At 46.3% G+C, this 20,052-nt stretch overlaps 1 protein-coding gene across 1 annotated transcript in view; it reads right to left on the reverse strand.

Annotated features, from left to right (window-relative positions):
• The window catches only part of NEK5 (NIMA related kinase 5), a 372,187-nt gene that overhangs the window by 228,341 nt on the left and 123,794 nt on the right, over positions 1-20,052 (reverse strand). The window contains exons 9-10 of the mRNA XM_078657268.1: positions 11,462-11,662; positions 11,278-11,374 (exon numbers count right to left, since the gene is read on the reverse strand). Coding sequence (XP_078513394.1) covers positions 11,278-11,374; positions 11,462-11,662 — 298 coding nt within the window. The remainder of the gene's footprint in view (positions 1-11,277; positions 11,375-11,461; positions 11,663-20,052) is intronic.

A 20,052-nucleotide genomic window follows, 5' to 3' on the forward strand; every position in this document is an offset into this window, starting at 1 on the left:
ACATTACAGAAAACTAGGGAGGCATGGCAATAAGATCTGGGTCCCCTGGATGAAGACGACTGGGTGGAGTCCCTGGATTCCCCGCGTAGCGCAGTAATAGCAGCCCGCCTGCGCCTTATTCAGTTTAAGTAGCTACATAGAGCTTATTACACTAGGCACAGACTGTGGTGTGCTGGTTTAATTGCGTCCCCGGTTTGTTTACGATGTGGATCTATCGAGGGTACTTTCCTGCACACTGTTTGGTCCTGTCCTATACTGTCGAGGTTTTGGAGGGGGGTCTTTACATGCCTATCTGAAGTTCTGGGATGGGACATTCCATCCTCCCTGAAACTTGCCATGCTGCATATTACGGTGGATCTGGGTGGAAACAGGTACAAGCGCCACCTCTTGTTGCTAGGCCTTATGTTGGCAAAAAGAGACATTGCACGTGCCTGGAAGGATGAATCCCCACCGCCGATTGGGGTATGGAAGAAGGGCTAGCACTTTTTATGGACTTAGAAACCCCGGGCTTTGAGGCAATGGGTGCCCCCAGAATCATTTCAAAACTTGGAAAAGGTGGGCAGACTATAGGGGAATATATCTGGAGCCTCCTTCATCCCCACCTACCACTGGCGAGTTATTGCTATGAATGTATTGGACTGACAATGTATACTATCTATGCTGGCTGTGGCAATGAGTGGCTAAACCTTTCCTTATATGTGAGACGCTCTTATTCTCCAACTGGATGCAACGTGGCACAAATGTTAGTTTTTTTCGTTAAAGTTTCTTCTTGCTAATTATTCTTTGTACGATCGACATTATGTCATGGTTGAAAACGTGGACATCAGTATCTGTCCCCCTCTATGTATATTGCTGCTGCCCTGTGGGGCATTCTCTTTGCTTTGGCTGTCAACAGTAAAATTATGTTGTAAAAAAAAAAAATATATATATATATATATATATATATATATATATATATATTCATGCCATATATACATGCCACACAATCTTTTTGAGAAATACAGTAACAACAGTGGAAGAACCTTTATTTCGTCAGATGAAAAAATACTGTCCAATAAAATGCATCTCAAGACAATCTCTGCGAGACAGAGTAAGGGTAATTTATAATATAGCAGTACACACACAGCACCCATGTAGATTCACCAAAAGGGTGAGAAATACATATAGTCATAACTGGTCTATATTAGAACCCTGCTTTAGCCGTAGGCTGGCTTGGCTCACACCTACTGAACTCCTCAACATTGGTCACACTAGACATTCCAGGTTGGAAGTCCACCCATCTCAGGATGGCAGAGAGGCTGTGGATCCTCTCCTAAGATGCCTGAGGGAGACAAATCGAACCATATCTTTACTTGCCATCGAGACATACAGAATATTGATGGAAGCAAGGATAGACACGATTACAACTATCTTTAATCTGCTATGTGAGGACCACCGCAAGCTGACAGTGTTTCACAGGCAAACAAAATCATCTCAGAATTCCAACCCTTGACGGATGACGTTTCCCAACGCCTTAAAGAACTTACAGAAAGGGTGCACATTTTGGAGGGCAGAGCGGAGACGCAGAGGGTCAATCCAGGCGCAAGAATATCCATGTGTGGGTATGCCAGAGGTGGGCGGGTCCGACGCTGACGGTTTGCTTGAATCATGGTTGAGGAAGTTTATCCCAGCCCATTGTCTGCCTACCTTTTATTTCTATTGAGCACGCCCATAGTGGACCTGCTCACAAATCCCCTCCAGGCGCCACCATGCTTCCTGTGGTTGCCATAGTCCTCCACTTTCATGAGATTGCATTATTCAAGCTGCGAGACAAGCCAGGATGCTTTGGAGGGATAATCATAGTATCATGCCCTTTCCGGACTACACCAAGGCTATCCAATGTCATTGAGTGTAATTTATGGGAGTTGAAAAGAAACTCCATCAACTTGGTATCAAGAATTCTTTGCTGTTCCCAGTCCTGCTCTGGGCCATTGTAAACCAAAATTAATTTGACGACCTAGCTCCAGCCTGGGACTGGGTCAAAGGTCAGCAGTTCTCCTTGCAACCTGGTGGAATCTCTGGACAAAGTATGAGGCCAGAAAAAGCATCGCCAACCAAGAGGTCTGTGACGTCGGGCCTGGGCATAGGCTGAACCTCTTTCTCAGGAGCAAACATGGAATGAACAACAATCCGCCTTACTCACTACAGCCTCCCTTCATAGTCTGTGGGAGATTTTCTTTCCTCATCGGCAGTCCTCAGAAGGGAAGGGCTGCTTTGCAACGCCATCAGTACTTCGGGGTCTTGAATGTACTACCCCCACTTCTGACTCCCAGAACTGCAGATGACACCCTATGACAACCATTCTCCTGACCGAATGTGGTTCTTGTGCCCCTGTGTTTCCATACCTCTTCAGGCTGGTGGGCTGCGCTTCATGTCTTATCTTGCTTCGACAGGCCACCCAGTTGGAACCTGCTCTTGCTGGTTATTGTTGTATGTTTTATTATCTCTCTTTGAATTGTTATGTCTTAAACAAGCTTTTGCCGCACTCTTACATACTTTTATTTCTTGACAGGAATGATATGGCGGGATGGGTGCGATGGAGCGATTCATTTAACCCACTGTATTTATGGAGTTCCCAAGAACTCAAGTAAACCAATACAATATTGCCACTTGGAATGTTAAGGGCATGGAAAATCTGACGAAAAACTATCAGATTCATAAAACCCTCATTCAGGAGTCACATACAACTAGTGAAGAGGTATCTAGATTACAGAAACGCTGGCAAGGTCAGGCTTATTTTACAAACTATACCACCTACACCTGGGGGCGCTAAAGTAGATTAAATCAGGTATTCATTTTGTAGTTAACATGTCTGTGACCAATGTTAAAGGCAAGTATGTTCTGCTTGAAGGGGCATTGTATGGAGACCTCCTGGTCATACGTAGTATTTTCGCCATGCATGTCGACCAATAGGCTTTTCTTCATGTTCTTTGTGATCATTTTTGCAGAATGGACTCATACTTTGTGGTTCCTGCATGGGATCTTTAATAGTGTTCTGGACATTGCTCCAAATAAGTCTCATCCTCAACTTCTGCGGGTGCAGACAGTTCTCAATGCCTAGAGTCTCACAGATTGGCTTGGGCGTTGGCACCGGACTGATGTCTGAAGCTTTCTCAATCATACATCTTGTATATATTCTTTGTATTCTCTGGTGTACCACTTGTTTGTTCTCTTACACTTAATAATCATCACTACCACACTCAGCTCCCACATTGTCTCATTGGACCAATTCTGTTGTGACATCTTGGATCACAGCCCCTTAGTGTTGAGTCTCCTTTGTGGCAGACCATTCTCACAGGTCCCCACCTGAGCCTTCTTACATGCATGCTGGAGGACGTAGTATTTAGTGATGCCCTGGCCTCTGGGCTAACAGACTTTCTCAACACCAAAGAAGGTAGTGATTACAGGATACTGCATTCAGGTGTCTGTGTGCAGCCAAAGATTTCTTGAAATGGGGTTAATTCGATTTAAATGAGCTTATTTGGAGACTGGACGACAATCAATCTCAGACCCAGGGGCCTACACCCACTAATAAAAAAGAAGACTGCACTGCATTGAATGGGAGGCATATAATGCAAGATCTTAGTCTGAGGCTGATAATTCAGGATGTCTCCATATCTGGCTTTTATCAGCTGATATGAAATATCTTCCCATTACTGTTATCCAAGACGACTTGGGCAATCCTGTGTATACTCGTTAGTCTCCATATTGAAACCACATCAGGACCCCACTGCTCCAACCTCTTAAAGATAATCTGGTATTTTAAATACAGATTTTAGGATTCTCATAAAGATACAGGTGGGCAGAGTCCAAACTGTCCTTCTCCTGATCCATCCTGAGCAAAGCAGCTTTGTCCCAGGGAGAAGGTCCTCCAAAAACATCACAAGATTGCTCAGGGTGATGGAGGTGCCCCAACAAAGATAGCCACAAGCAGTTGCACTTGACCTCCAGAAGGCATTCTCGAGGTCAAGGATAAGGACAACCTGGATTGGACATATCTTTTCAAGATCCTGTGAAGATTCTGCTTTGGATCCCGGAGGATACAGATGCAATGGCTCCTCTATGAAGACCTTCCAGTAAGGGCTAGATTGGGCAGATGCGTTTTGGCCCCAATTGCTTTTGGCACCAGACAGGGTAGCCTCTTGTTTCTGCTTCTCTTTGCACTCGGGATGGAGCCACTGGCGGCATGCCTGCAACAATCAGGCAATGATTAGAGCATCTCCCTTTCGAGGGAGCTGCAACCAGTGATTTTGGATGACAAATATCTCCTCCTTTATCTCCAGAAAGCCCCAATATGGAGCTGCCATCATCATGGAGATCCTGGATGGTTTGGGGACTGCGTCTGGCCTCTTAGTGAATAGGGCAAATCTTCCTGAACCCCTTATGCCCTGATACCTCTCTCTGTTTGTACCCCTGTGTGGTGTTGGGAATCTATCATATTTTGCTATTTGGGCATCAATTTGTATCATGTAGAAGAGGAGTTACAGGATGGTTACAATCACATGGTGCTAAATTCGCTTCAGGATATGGAGGCCTTTTGGAAAACTCTTCATGTGTCGGTAATCAGGCATAAAGAGGTGGCCAGGATGATCCTGGTCTCTAGTCATTTGTATTATTTGGTCAATATTCCGGTTAATTTACCCCAATTCTTGTTCAGGACCTTAATACTATGTTGGGCTGGGGACCACAGTAGGGTGACCCTAGTTAAGCTATAGCTGCCGGTGGACTGGGGAGGGGGTGGCTGGCTGGCACACATTTCGAGAACTATTTCTTGGCAGCCTAATTACAATGGTAGTGCCATTGGCTACCAAAAGTGACTCTGGAGGAGACTATCATCTAAGACACCTGAGATCCAACTCTATTCTACAGTTTCCCGCCTGGCGGCTGTGATGAACCGGTGCCTTGTCCATCTCCAAGTTTTAATGAAACATACAGCCCCATATACCCCAAGTGTACCGTTGATGTGCCTCCCTCAACAGCTTTCTTTACTTGACTGTAGGAAACTGACACACTGGGAGGATGTCAGGTTGGACACGATAGGTGACTTCTTTCAGGATAGACAGCTCAAATCATTCCAATTGCTTTGTGACCAGAACGCCTTGCACGAGGACCAATTTTCCAACCATGGGGTGATAACACTCTCACTCAAGTCCAAATGGGTGGTTTTCATCTCAGAATCTGATATTCATCTCTGCACACATACGCTATACACAATGGGTACAAGTAGACAATGTGTCAGTTGGCTAGATAGCGCTCAACAATCCCAAATGGCTATCTCCTTCAGTGTTTGAGAGTCACTTAGGAGACTGACAATGGGAGAGTATTCCACGATAAAGAGTGGCACGTATTACTTCATTATCCTTACTCTATTTCTAGGTTCAAACTGATTAAATTCTTTATAAACCCTGCCTGTCCCCTGGCAAGATTAATAAAATGTTCCTGGGTGCATCAGTTCCCGTCCCTGCTGCTCATTTACTCCTGTGGAGTTGCCCACTACTATCTAGCTTTTATGAAGCTCTTCTTCATGCTCTTGCAACTTGTACAAGCATGACTTTACGTGATGATTTGGGAACGTGTGCACTAGGCTAAGATTTAGGTCTCCTCCTAGTTTAAGGAATGATCACAATGCATTGGAAAGCAGCCACGTCTGCCTTGCCCATGTCCTAGCATACAGTATTATTGATTTGGGCCCAAGAGGAGAGTAAAGCCCTGCATAGGGAAAAGGTGAAAGCCCTCCGTAAGTATCTGATTGTCGAAGACTGGGGTGGGTTCTGGTACACCCTGCGAGAGGAGCTCAGAGATGTCTCCCTTCTCCTTGAGCGAGGGTTGGATAACCTACACTGTATCAGTTCTAGCTTATGGAAGCCCTATTGTCCGCATCTACCCACAAATCCTTGATGGCAGCTGGTTCTACACCCACAAAGTAGCTGTGTCTGAGAAGACCTCCCTCATGGGGAATAGGCTTTGCCATTATCCTCCCTACCCCTCCCTCTTCAGTCAGAGATATGATACTCCTTACCCTCTTGCTCGGAGGAGGAGTACCCCAGTCGCTCCTAGTTTTACTGTCTGATAGCTCTTCCCTAGCCTTCATCAACATTGAACACTTGCCTTCTTGTTTCCTCTTCATGGATTAAAATAGCCAGCTATGCTTCATTCTATATAGCGAAAGACACATGTAAGTGTTACGTTTTATTTGTTTTTTTTATTGTTATTCCTTTTTCATAACCCTCTCTGTTATTGGATAAAGAGGGGCTTCTGGAACCCGACCACCTGGCTCATTCCCTTTGACATGTTCAGTATTTACAGTACTTTGTATTTTTATTATGAAAGTTGATGATTGTATTGTATATGTACACTGCAACCTTTCCTTGGCTAACTGATAAATAGCTCCCTGTTCATCACAATTTTTCAATTATGTAGATGTGCAAATACTGAATGTTGTTATACTGCCTGTAAAACCTAATAAAAATATGTTTTAAAAAATCAGAATACCGGTCATTCACGGTGAGAACTAAGACAGTGCCATTTTGTGTAGGTGGAATGAAGTGGAGTGGGTGGATGTGGGTGAGCACATAAAGGTTGGTTAGCAAGGCATTACTGGAGTTGCTCTCAGGTTAGCATATTAATGGTGCCCTCTAACAAGATAGCCCCGAACTACTCATTGGTCTAGGACACAACTTTCTATCCCTTAGGAAGAGCCTGCCTTATATTCTATTAAATTGGGCCATCACAACCTCGGGCCTGAGCGTAAGTCAGCCTTTTTCTGTGCACTCACAAAAGACGTACTCAACCTGGGATGGGTGGCAGGTCACAACTGCACCAACCCACAAAAAGGAATTTTAGATCTAAATGGTGGCCATTTGATTGGGGGACATTCCACAGCACACGGGTTATTTGATCATGCATGTCCTCTAACAAACTATGCTGTGGGTTACTTCAAAGCGAGCTATCAGATCCCATTTTTCTAGTGTCTGCTATTGATAGCGTGACTTGAATAACCAGCATTGATCAGTTCTCATCCTGCTTCTGGATGGCTCTTTAACAGTCTCCCATTCTGTTTAAGGTTACTGTTGAACAAAGCAGAGAGTAAGAGACAAAGGGTTAGTCATTAAAATTAGAGTGCATTTCCATCATTTTCAACACAGAGACATCCAGATTTATCCTTGGAAATGTATGACAGTCACAATGTTTTCAGGCCAGCCCAGAAGTGTGGCAGCCATGAAGCTTGAGTCCAGAAGTGGTGTACCAGGCAACAGTACTAGCCCCTCCATCAGCTAGGCTCCTTGAGTCCATGAAGCTTGCCCATGGTGGTGGTGTGCCAGGCAGAAGGTATTAGTGCCTCAGAAGCAGCCCCCTTTAAGACTATTAGGCTTGCGCCCGATGGTGTTCTACTGGACGTACTGTACAAGCGCCTCTGCAGGCTGGCCTCTGAGTCCTTCAAAGCTTGCACTCGGTGGTGGTGGTGGACCAGGAGGGCTGTACTAGCACCTCAGCAGCTGGGAGCCTTGAGTTGCCAAAGCTTATACCTCATGGCTTCATGGTGTTGTAAAAGGCGGTTGCTACCAGCACCTCTGCAATCGATCCCCTTGAATCGGTGAATCTTGCACCTGGTGGTGGTGTAAGCCCATGGAATCCATGATGTTTGCATCCAGTGGTGGTGTACCAGGCAGGCCGTACTACCACCTCTACATCCAGGGCAGCACAATCCAAGTTAAATTCTAACCATTACAGTGCACTAATGGCGCCTCTGCAGCAGGGGGCCATTGAATCTGTGAAGTTTGCACCCAGCGGTGGTCATGCACCAGTGGTGATGTATCAGGGGGTCAGTACTACTGCCCTGTGCAGCTGGACCCCTTGAGTCTGTGAGCTCACACTGAGTCAAGGTGTACCAAGTAGGTGGTACTAGCCCCTCAGCAGTCAGGCTCTCTTAGCCTGTAAAAGTTACACCCGGTGGTGGTGTTTCGGGAGAGTGGACCTAGGTGCTCTGCAGCTTGGTCCCTTTAATCCATGAAGCTTGTAACGGAAAACTTATGAAATTCACTAGTCATGGTAACACTCAATATAACTCATGCCGCTGGCCATGTTTTGCTCATGGTAGACAATGCTTTCCTTATGCAGATGGCAATGTAGCTAGTTTGAGCATGACGGGCGGTTGAGTTATGGTGTGCGTTGCATATGTTATGTTAGAAAAAATTTATTGAGTGCACGAATACCCGGAGGTGTCTTCGTGCTAGGACAGAGGGGAGCCCAGGAAGAAGGATCTAATTCTGAAATAGTCATGTTTTGAGATCCTCTCTGAAAGAGGTTAATGAGCTAGCATTTCTGATATCGATTGGAAGCGTATGCCATAGTTTTGCTGTACCATAAGAGATACCTCGGCCTACCCAGCATGAGGTTCAGATCCTTGGAACCCTCATAAGTCTGGCGCCTGAAGAGCGTAGCTGTCTGACCGGGTGGTACCAAGAAGAGAGATTTTTGAGAAAAGTCGGTCAGGTGTTGTTCAGGGCCTTGTAAGCTAAGCATAACGCCTTGAACTGAATATGATGCACTACCGGAAGCCAGTGGAGTCTTCGCATTCCCTTAGCTACTGACTCGTATTTAGGGACATTCAGTAGTAGTCTTGTGGCAGCATTTTGTATCATCTGGAGTTTTTTAAGGCATTGCTTCTGCATATTCAGGTAGAGTCTGCTGCAGTAATCTAACTTAGACTGCACAAGTGCGGTCACTACTGTTCTTTTGGAGTTGGCGGGAATATAAGGTAAGATCTTCTTCAATTTCTTGATCAGGAAATGGGAGGTGCATGGCCGGACTGGCCATAGCGGGCACCGAGCAATACCCCGGTGCGCCGCACGGGTGGGGGCCGGTTTTGGGCCACCGGGGCCATTTTTGTTACAGGGCTGTTTTTGCAGCATAGCTGTACCAAATTTGGCCGAAAACAGGCCCCGGCAAAGAGCTCGGCGGAACCTCCAAACCCCCTGAGTGGGGAGGGGGGCTGGCCTAGCACTTTGCCGGGGCCGGTTGTGGTTCCCAGTCTGGCGCTGGGGAGGTGGACACAATAGCATTTGTCTGCTGAGATAAGGTGAGTTTATCATCAATCAGCATCCTCAGATTTTTCATCTTATGAACAGGTTTTGGCAGTTCCCCCATTTCCGCCGGCCACCAAAGTGTTGTCCCAACTGGGTTGCATATTCGCAAAGATCACCACTTCTGTTTTCTCAGAGTTACGTTTGAGACAATGCTTTCCCATCCACCTGTTTATTTACATCATGCAGTTTTGAAACTGCAAGGATGGGGAGGCTTGATCTTTGTACACTGCCACCACAATCTGGGTGTCATCAGCGTATGACGTGAGACTAAAGCTGAAGTCTTGGATCAAAGGGGCGAGTTCTGATACATATACGTTGAAAAGTGCTGGGCTAAGGGACTCCACAAGGAAGGACATACGGTGTTGATTGAAACTGGCCAAGTGTCACTATTTGTCTTCTATTCTTCAGAAAGGAGGATAGCAAGGCCAGTGCAATACCCTTAACCCCTAACATTTCCAGAAGCAGTTGCAGTAGGTTATGATCCACAGTGTCAAAAGCCGCCGACAGATGGAGGAGGATAAGGACGGCAGCACCCCCTCTGTACTTCACCCTCCTGATCTCTTCGGTGGCTTAATTAGTGTTGTTTCTGTTCTGTGTTCAGGTCGAAACCCGAACTGGGAGGGATGAGTAAGTAGTTTTCTTGTATGAACTGAGCTAACTGTTTGTTCATAATTTTCTCCACTATATTGGCTGGGAGCGGCAGCCTGGCTATCAGGCGATAGTTGCTGGGGTTAGAATCATCCAGGTTGGTTTTTTAAACAATGGCAATATTGATGCATCCTTCCAAGGAGCCGGAAAGATACCAGACGTGAACATATTATTACAAATATCTGTGAGTGAAGAGCTCACCTTCTTTGCTATCTCTTTCAAGAATGCGGCTGGACATGGGTCCCATGGGGATCCAGATTTAATTTCTTTGAAGTCATATCTTGTTACATTGTTTTCTGTTATGTTATGTGAGCATGTATAAGTACTTGTTCACCACAGTTTGTTGGCGCTATTAAAGAGAACGACACTACAGATTAAAGACAAGGAAGAAAATATTAACAATTCAATATGAGCAATTAAAAAGATAAGTCTTTAATTACTTGCTGAACAAAAGTAATGAGAAGGAGTGTAGATGGCTCTGAAGTTTATTCATTCCCGTGCTTCCGCTACAGAAAAGGATCTGCTCCCTACAGTTACTGGGTATTAGGAATGTGCGATACGAACAGCCTGCGGAGGGGGAGGGATGGAGGAAACACATAAAGACTGACATTTGGGGATATAAAGTGTGGGGCAGTCTTGTGAACTGCCCGGTGCACAATTATTAGAGGTTTGACCGTGATGTACTTCTTTATGGTTAACTAGTGGAGGTGCTCAAGGACAGGAAATGCCCGACATGAGATGAACAGCTGCATTCTGCTGTCAGACAAGCCCATATAGCAGGCATTTCCGTAATTTAGGTAGGAAGCCAACATCACTGGGATATGATGCCTGGAACTGAAAAAAGGGAGTTTTAGTTCCTCAAAGGTATGCCCTACCAGAGGCACTTGCTTGCCATTTTAGAAGCCTTGTGTTCAATGGGAATATCCGCATATAGTTAAATACCAACGTTTTGTACAACTTTCGATGACATTGGACGAGGTAAGTATCAATGTGTTCAAGTCATGTTGTGACCAACAACTTGGGTTTAGTAGGGTTGAGCTTTAAAAAGTTGCTGGCCATCTTATGGCGAACTGCTGATAATGCAGAACAAGAATGCAGTTGGTGTAAAGGGAGTCAGGCAAGGTGCACTGGGATTTTTGGGGCTTGAACATTGAGTGGATATCATCTGCGTTCATATAATAAATGGTTCCCATTGACTGAAGGGGCTGAACCAGGGGTGAGAAAGTGATTTTCAATAACAGGGGTGATAATATACATCTCCGAGTTTGTATCAGATGATCCATAACTAACCCCATCACTGTTTCTTTTAGTTCATTTCTGTTTTTTTTTAATTTATGCACTACATTCATCTGCCATGTAAAATATCGGCACTGTGAACCTCATATATTCACAATTATTCATGTATACTGTAGTAATGACCCTTTCTCTGGGATAGGCCATATTCTCGATTTTGTTCGACTTAAATAAGGCAGGAACGAATCTCGTCTTTGATTGTTAGCCGTACCTTGTGCATGCCTATCAGGTGGAGGATAATGACCAGGTCTGGGTGCTCCAGGCTTCCGTCTGTGTAGAACTGTGTGACTAAATTCTTCCTGTAGTAACTGGAAATAAACAAACATGTATGTAACAGCATGTCTACCATTGTATTTGCTTAAACAAGGAGGAGTTAGATAGGTGTAATCACTCACCTCTGGGCTCAGATGCTTGCTTATTCGCTTCTCCAGGAATGGCTTTTTCAAGATTGAATTGATGGATGGCCGATCTCGAGGCGATATTTTAAACAACTGGCCAATAAGCAATCGCAGATCGTAGGAATACTTTGTAGATACTGGGACAAAATGCCCTTGGCAAATCTTCAGCACTAACTGACGTAAACCATTGCCTTCAAACTGCAAACAACGGAAAACTAGAATATTATTTGAAGAATCAGTATTCAGTACCAAGTCTCTACAAACGTGGTAGTTTTCATCACTTGTCTTATAAAGTGAAATCATATGGCGAGCTGCCTGCCATGGTCTAAATGAGGCTGTACGTGTTTAAATGAGCCTCGATTAATTTCCAAATGGTACTTAGGGCTTGAATTAGAGGTAGGTGGTTAGAGAACACAGAGCAAGATAAAGCAGGTATCTCGCCTGTCAATCTCCCACCAGAGGATGGGGGAAGGCAGTGTTGGCAATTGCAAAGTCTTTGCTGGCTCAGCTATGGGAAGATTGTTTTGGTCACTGTAAGGTCACCTGAAATGGTGTTGGCCCATCCTGGCCTATCTGTTCAACACCAAGATCATTACGTAAATCCCAAAACTTCACAAACCAAGTAAATGTACCTTGCAAACCGATTGGTCTCTTCTCAATTGAGACAGACATCCTTGATTGATTTAGAATGATGTATCAGGAAGCACATAAATAATAATTAGAGGCAAGTTAAGGCAAAGTAAAGTTAGAGACAAGTTAGGATAAAAAATACGTTAAAAAAGAGTAAAAGGGGAGGAGCTTCGCGCGTGACCAAGATGGCCGCGTGAGCACAGGGCTCCCGAGACCCTCGCCACCTCCCGCATCTATCCTGACTTTTATCCTGATCACGACGATGGGTTATTGAAGACGCAGCCCAGCTGATCTAATAGCTGCTTTCAGAAATCGATTTGGACTCCGGGAACCGAAATTACGATTCTTTGAACTTTTGTGGCCTGCTCCATGAAATCGCCCGGGGCTCGAGTCGTTGTGGTGCCCAGGTACTAGTTGAACAACAACGGCCCGAGGGGTCCTGCCCATGACCCTGCAGTTAACTTTCGGTTTCGTTTTTGGTTCATTGGCCTCCTCTTATCTCAACACCGCTCTGGCATCCCGGGATGCAGCCTAACCCCGCAACTTCACAGTGCGCCAGCTACTGAGTGTTCCTGGTCGTGAGCTACCCTGCTGGAACTTGCTTTTGGAGATCCCGGTGGTGTGAATTGTGAGGAGTCATTTTTACCAGGTCTCAAAGGCCCCTTCGGGGCGCGACATTCAATATGGCGGGCAAACCCGATAGCGAGAAACGAAAGACCAAGACCATTACCAGGGGAGGCACCATACAATCGAATATTATGGATCGCTAGACCCATCCTAAAGGATCCCCCGGTGGTGCGAGTAGGTCTTTGGACGAGACGGGTGACGGCTCAGCCACTCCGGATGATTTGACTTTGCATGATGTCATGGGCGCCATTGCCAGCATGAAGACCTCCATTGGCCAACAATACGAGGCCCTGGCCCTAAAGCTTGACACCGTGTCAATTGATGTCAACTTGATCAGGGCGGACTTATCAAAGACCAACGAGAAGGTCAAATCCCTAGATTTGAAGACCTCCAGCCTTACGACCGGAGTGTCAGATTTACAGACGGAGGTTCGCAACCTACGATCCTCCAATGATCTCTTTGCTAGTCGGCTGGAGGATTTTGAAAGTCGGGCCAGACACAATAACGTACGTATTTTTGGGGTCACTGAAAAATCGGAAGAGCCAACCGCGGATCTCATCGTGGAGGACCTCATCCTAAATCACCTCGCCCCCAAAGGCCTGAGTACATTTTTCGCGGTGGAGCGTGTACACAGAGTGCCGGGTGGGAAGCCGAAGCTGGGCGCCCCTCCGCGCCCTATAATCGCCAGAATTTTCAACTTCAGAGACAGAGACGCTATCCTGCAGGCATCGCGGGTGGGCGGCCCCACGAAATTTGACAACACTACGGTGAGCTTCTACCCTGATTTCACCCAGTCCGTTCAGAAACAAAGGATGGGGTTCCAGGGGGTGAAGCGACGATTGCGAGACATGGGTATGAAATATGCGATGCTTTTTCTAACCCGGCTACGTGTTGAATACGAGGATCAGACGTTTTTCTTTGACCGCCCTGAGAGCGTGAGTGACTGGCTTGATACATTGCCTACACAACATGATCGATCAGAACATTCTGGAGGAGCAGAAGGCGGCCCACCAGAACAAGAATGAGAAGTGGTTTCTGGTTCCCGGACATTGTACAGAACTGACAGCTGTGGTTCGATGACTTTTACACTTGCGTTACTTATGGTTGGCTACCCTGAGGTGGCGGGGGGGAATGGGACTCTTTCCTCCTCCGGGTTTCTTTTTGTAGACTAGTTTAATGTTAGGGCGATAGGCACACTGCAAGTTGGGGTGGCTTTTGAGTCTAACGCAGGGGTGCAGGGTGGAGGGGGTGTTTCGGGTATTTGTTGGGGGTGGGGGGGATTTGGACTTGTTCTATTTTGTTTCAAGGCAACGCATTGTTTTACGTCTGGATCTGGGTGTGGTGTTCGCCATGGGGTGGATTTTGCACTTAATTCTGGGATGGGGGGTAGGGGGTTGAAGATATTGTGTTGGAATGTTAACGGGTTGGGGGATAGGATAAAACGTGGGATGGTGCTGCAGCTATTGAGACGCCTTTCCCCTGATGTAGTTGTGTTACAAGAGACGCATCTGATCGGAAACACATGCCAAGCTATGAATCGGCGAGGATACCGCCTAATTGTGCACTCTGGTTTCACTACTGGTTCTAGAGGGGTTGGTATCCTAGTTAGGAGCTCCCTCCCCCTGGAGGTAGATGACATAATCCTTGACGATAGGGGACGCTATGCTGCTCTTACTGGTAGGTGGGAGGGGAAGACTGTTTCACTGCTTTCTGTGTACGTTCCACCTGGTCTCCAGACTACGACCTTTGCTGACCTGGGGAGAGTAGTTTTGGGGCTTCCTGACGGCATTTTGGTGGTGGGGATTTCAACTCTGTTGTTTCTGGTAGGGAGGACCGCTACCCCCCCAGGGACCTCGCGAGATCACAGTCTTGGTTGGGTGGCTTTCTGGAGACGCTGGGACTGGTAGATAGTTGGAGGCTACTGCATCCGGGACTGACGCAATACACCTTCCACTCTGGTGCTCACGGTAGTCTCTCTAGACTTGATTATGTATTGATGCCAGCAGCGCAAGTCTCTTCGATTAGGGAAGTTAGACACCTGGCCAGAGGTATTTCAGATCACTCCCCACTGTGGCTTTCGATGGACATGAAGCTGGGTGCTGAGGGTCGAGTAGCCCCCATTAATCCTTGGTATCTCCGTAACCCCAAAACCCGAGCGGAGTTGGTTAAGTCTCTGGATTGTTATTTTGCTGAAAATGTGGGGTCTGTGTCCTCATCTGTTTCGCTGTGGGAGGCTTTTAAAACTGTTATCCGGGGACAGGCATTATCATTAATCGCTGGCGCCAAGAAAAGCAAAAACGAGGCGGTAGTACGCCTCGAGACCGAAATAGCTGCGCTGGATGGGGATTTGGAATTGGGTATCACCCACGACAAAGTTCATGTCCTCAGTCTAAAACAACTTGAGTATAGGGCACTGGTCACAGACGCTGCTAAAGTTATGAGTAGAGAACAGCTGGGACGGCTGTATGATGTGGGACACAAGGCTGGGAAGCTGATTGCTTGGTTAGACAGAAAGGAAAGAGCGAGTCGTGTGGTCCCGGTGGTTGAGAGAGCTGATGGAGTGCGAGTGACTGATCCTGTCGAGATTGTGGAGTGTTTTGCTGAACATTTCCGAAATGTATATTCTCCGGTCTCCGATAGACCAGAGGAAGACTCGCATCTGCTATTGAGAGACATTGCGTTGCCTAGCCTTTCGGACTTGGACAGGCATTTACTTGATGCAGCTTTTTCTGTTGACGAGGTTGCAATGGCTATTCGTTCTGTCCGCTCGGGTAAAGCTATGGGCCATAATGGTCTCCCCGTCGAGCTTTACAAGCTGCGTCCTGACAAAATGGCGCAGTATCTCCGCGACATGTTCATGGAATCGCGAGACTTCGGCTCCCTTCCTTGTGATCAGCGTCTTGCGACCATTGTGGTGATTCATAAGGAGGGGAAGCCGCGGGATCACTGCACATCTTACAGGCCTATTTCGCTCCTGAACGCTGAGCCCAAGATCCTTGCAAAATTGTTGGCAAATCGCTTGATAAAGGTGATTGGTGATCTGATCCACCCGAATCAATCTGGTTTTATTCCGCATCGTAATACAGCTTTGAACTTGCGACGCCTACATGGCGTCCTTGCAAGGGCTACGTCATTGCGTGAACCGGCCATCTTGGTTTCCTAGGATGCTACGATGGCCTTTGATACCGTCGAATGGTCGTACCTTTGGGCTGCTCTTGCAAAGTTTGGTTTTGGTCCTGGGTTCATTGGCTGGGTAAAACGTCTGTATGAGAAACCATTGGCTCAGATTGTGGTGAATGGTCGGGTTTCTAATTCCTTTGTTCTTGGAAGGGGCATGCGACAGGGATGTCCGTTATCTCCATTACTTTTCGCACTCGCTTTAGAACCCCTGGCCGCTTGGCTGCGGTGGGAACCATCGATGAAAGGTATTCAGTGGACCCCCGACTTTGAGGATCGCATATCACTTTATGCAGATGACATTCTGTTGTATCTAACGTCGCCTCGAAAGTCGGTGAATGTGCTGTTTGATGTATTGAACTCGTTTGAGAAGAACTCCGGCTTAGTGATTAATTGGGCTACGTCCTGTATTTATGTACTCACTGGTGACGCTCCCTCTTTGCCGCGCGGCTGCCCCATACAAGTTACGCAGACGGGATTTAAATATTTGGGGGTCTTTATTACACTAGACCCCGTTGTCCGTTATAATCGTAACCTACTTCCTCCGCTCCTGCGGTTAAAATCCGACGTCGCAGCCTGGAGTAGGCTGCCACTGTCCACCCTTGGGCGTGCTGCTCTTTTAAAAATGATGTCACTGCCGCGGTTTTTATATGCCCTTCAGAACACGTTTGATGTCATTCCGGCGAGTTATTTCCATGAGGTGGGGCATTTGCAAAGGAGGCTGATATGGAGTGGGCGTTCACGTATCGCCCTCGCTAAGCTGACGCTTCCCTGGTATGACGGCGGTATAGCACTTCCGGATATCAGGCGTTACTATTGGGCCTCCCAGCTTGGAGCAATCAATCATGGGATGTATGGACCTGCGTTAAACCCTGCGTTTGAGATGGATAAGTGGCAGCTACCAGGTGGAGATTATAATAGGGCGCTTTATTCTAGGCTTTCTGGCAGGGAACTTCTGGGGCCCACTAAGATAGCGGTGCGAGTGTCGCATTGTGCTAATGCGGCAATGGGGTGGATGGGTCGTTTGACCCGGGCGAGTCCGCTCTACGCATCTGAGAGACTGGGCAGCTTGAGGAGGACGAAAGGCTTTGAGAAATGGGATATGATCGGTATTTGCAAGGTGGGTGACCTTTATGCCAAGGGCAGGATTAAGACCTTCGAGGAGTTGAAGGTAGAATATGAACTGAGTGACAAGGAGTTTTTTCATTACGTACAGATCCGCCACGCGTTTAGTTCTGTTTTTCCTGCAGATGTTGTTATCCCGGAATCGTCCCCTCTCGAAGATCGGGTGCTTGACGGGTATGTTCCGGACAGCACCATTTCTCTGATATATAAGAAATTGATAAACGATCGTGTTGACCTACTGGTGCACCTTAGAGAGCTCTGGACCAGTGATGGTCTGGAGTTGGATTATGAAGACTGGCAGTCCGCGATATCCTCTCCCAAGGAGGTCGCGATTCCGGCCCGTCTCCGACTCATGCAGCTTAAGATCCTGCATCAGATCTACGTAACTGGCCCTCGTCTGATTCGGATGGGTTATTCTGTGGATGGGTTGTGTAAGCGTGGATGTGGCTTGCTTGGTACTTTCCTCCACATAATTTGGGAGTGCCCGGAATGGTGGTGTTTTGGAATCGAGTGCATGCAGTGATGGATGAGGTCACTTGTGTTATGTTGCTGCCCGAAGCTAGGCGTTGTTTGCTGAATGTGTGGGAACCTACAGATTATAATGTGGCGCAGACTCGATGGGCGACCCGCGGGAATATGGTCCCCAAGAGAGATATAGCACAATTATGGGGCTCCCTGAGACCGCCCACTGTTTCGGCTTGGAAGGAGAACATGGATTGGTGTATGTTTAGAGAGAAAACGGTGTATGTGGCACGCGGTAGACCGAGGAAGTGGGGCACGATCTGGGGCCAGTGGAACTTGTACCGAGGTGATATCTGTACGCCTCCCCTCACTGATATTCTGGATGTCCCTCTAACCCCCTGACCCGACATTCCTACTGTTGTCTAAGTTTCAATGCACTGTGACTCTGCTTTCCCGCCTGCCCCCCTCCCCCCTTTTTGCACTAATGATTTGTATTACATGGTGATGCACTTTCCTCCCTCCTTGAACATGTATCCAGCTGTATTGTCATTTATTGCCTTGTCTTGTTTATGTTTTATGTTTAATAAAAAGAGTTATTAAAAAAAAAAAGAGTAAAAATGTAACTAGAAATAACAACAACAAAATTAAGACTTTAAAATATGTATCAGAAGATAAAAATAAATTTGAGTGTTCCCACAGGAAACAACGCGTGCAAAAAGATGTCATCGAATAAAGCACAAAACCTAAGCAAAATAGCTAAGCTCCACTGTGGCACTATTAGCATGACCAATAGCTCAGGTGAGGCTGATTGGCCAGTGCCTGTAGAGCCCGGGGCTACAATCAGTGAAGCATTTCACCTTACAGTTGGAGCAAAAATCGTCCAGTAGGTTGATGATGAAGAATGTGTCTGGAGATCCATTATGCTGGGCAGTAATCCTTAATGCAGAGAGGAAACACAAAGATAAAATCCAGAACTGGGAGATGTTGCCTCTCGACAGTCAATAAAGAGTGTGAAGCTGCCAGAGCCTCGTGGTGCATTCCCACGGTCAGTTCTCCGAAGGTTTTAGTGAGCTTGCACTAGCCTAGTAGATGATACTGAGGAGCTGTATCAGCTCAGGTTTCCAAGAGTCCAGATTTCAGGCACACGGGTGCTTTAAAGGCTTGAAAAGGGGGAAAAAGGCACTTCATTCGGGCCTGCTAGGGGGTTCACATATCCTCTTTTTTTTTTGTAAACAAAAGTACCGTTTTTTACCATACAGTAAAATGACACTTCAATGTTAATTTGGTGATAGCATCAAAACAACCTGAATGCTTTTCTTGTAGATCATCAGAGTTGGAATTAACAAACTCATTTACTTCAACAAATCTTCTCAAGGACTGGGAACAGTTCGAAAAAGCCTCCCCTTTCTCAATTAAGGTTGTCCAAAGGAAATCCTTTTCTGGGTTGTAAATTCCTCTGTCTGTAGAACAACGTGGCTAGCTGACTGACACTTCCAAACATGACGTGTTGGCAAGTAGACCCACTATGCAAAACGTGTTTCATACCTAAGAGCTACTTGAATGTGCTAATAACATTCATACAATTAGGAATGGTGGGATTCTGCTCTTGTAAATTGGATTTGCTCATTAGGGAATTCTGCAAGTGTGGTGGAATATTTGTGTGAACAAATCTGTTCTTGGGGGGAGGGTAGTAGATGTTCAAGGGTGGATAATATATATAACACTGTTGAACACATAAGAACTCTTAAATTAATATAGGTATATTCAGGGTGGGAATAGAAAGGGAGCAGCCCGAAATGGAATTGAAACTGAAGTATACATAAAGTGATGTTAATCTTAGCCACTAGTATTTACTCAGGTCCACAGTCCATCATTATTTTGCACACCATGCCACTTCAGTTTAAACCCAGCTATTCGCAAATCAAACTTGACCCTGTTCCAATTGGAACAATCCAGCCCGAACTGCCAAGCCAGGTCCCCCCTGAACTGAAACACAAGCAACCCAGAACTGATTTCGACCTAGTTATGGGCTCATCAGCCAGGTTCAGCTTAGTTCCAGTGACACAGTATGCACAGGACCCACATCTGGGCATATCCGTCCCACTTAGGGCGACAAACTGAAGTATACACAAAGTGATGGATGGAATGCTTGAATTAATCTCAGTCACAGGTAATTACTCAGGGGTGCATCCCAGTCCATCATAATTTAGCACACCATGCTACCTCAGTTTGGAGTCAGCTATAGTCAAATCAGTCTTGACCCTGCTCCAATTGGAACAGTCCAGCCTGAACTACCAGGACAGGTCCTACCTGAACCTGAACACAAGCAACCCAGGACCACAAGGCAAGGGATATATTAATGGACTCATTTTGTTTCTCCAAGGAGAAAACATGCACATTGGAGTTCCATTTCCTGATGAGAAAAAGTACACTTGTCACTTCATATGTGAAAATGGTTATGCATACGAGTTCTCCTGAAAATCTACAACATTCATAGATTTCCAGAAATACTAGTGGAATTATTTCTCAAATTTACTCCATGGGTGTATGCTTATCAAGTAAATTTC

The sequence above is a fragment of the Lissotriton helveticus genome, chromosome 8 (assembly GCF_964261635.1).
Source record: "Lissotriton helveticus chromosome 8, aLisHel1.1, whole genome shotgun sequence".
NCBI lineage: Eukaryota > Metazoa > Chordata > Amphibia > Caudata > Salamandridae > Lissotriton > Lissotriton helveticus.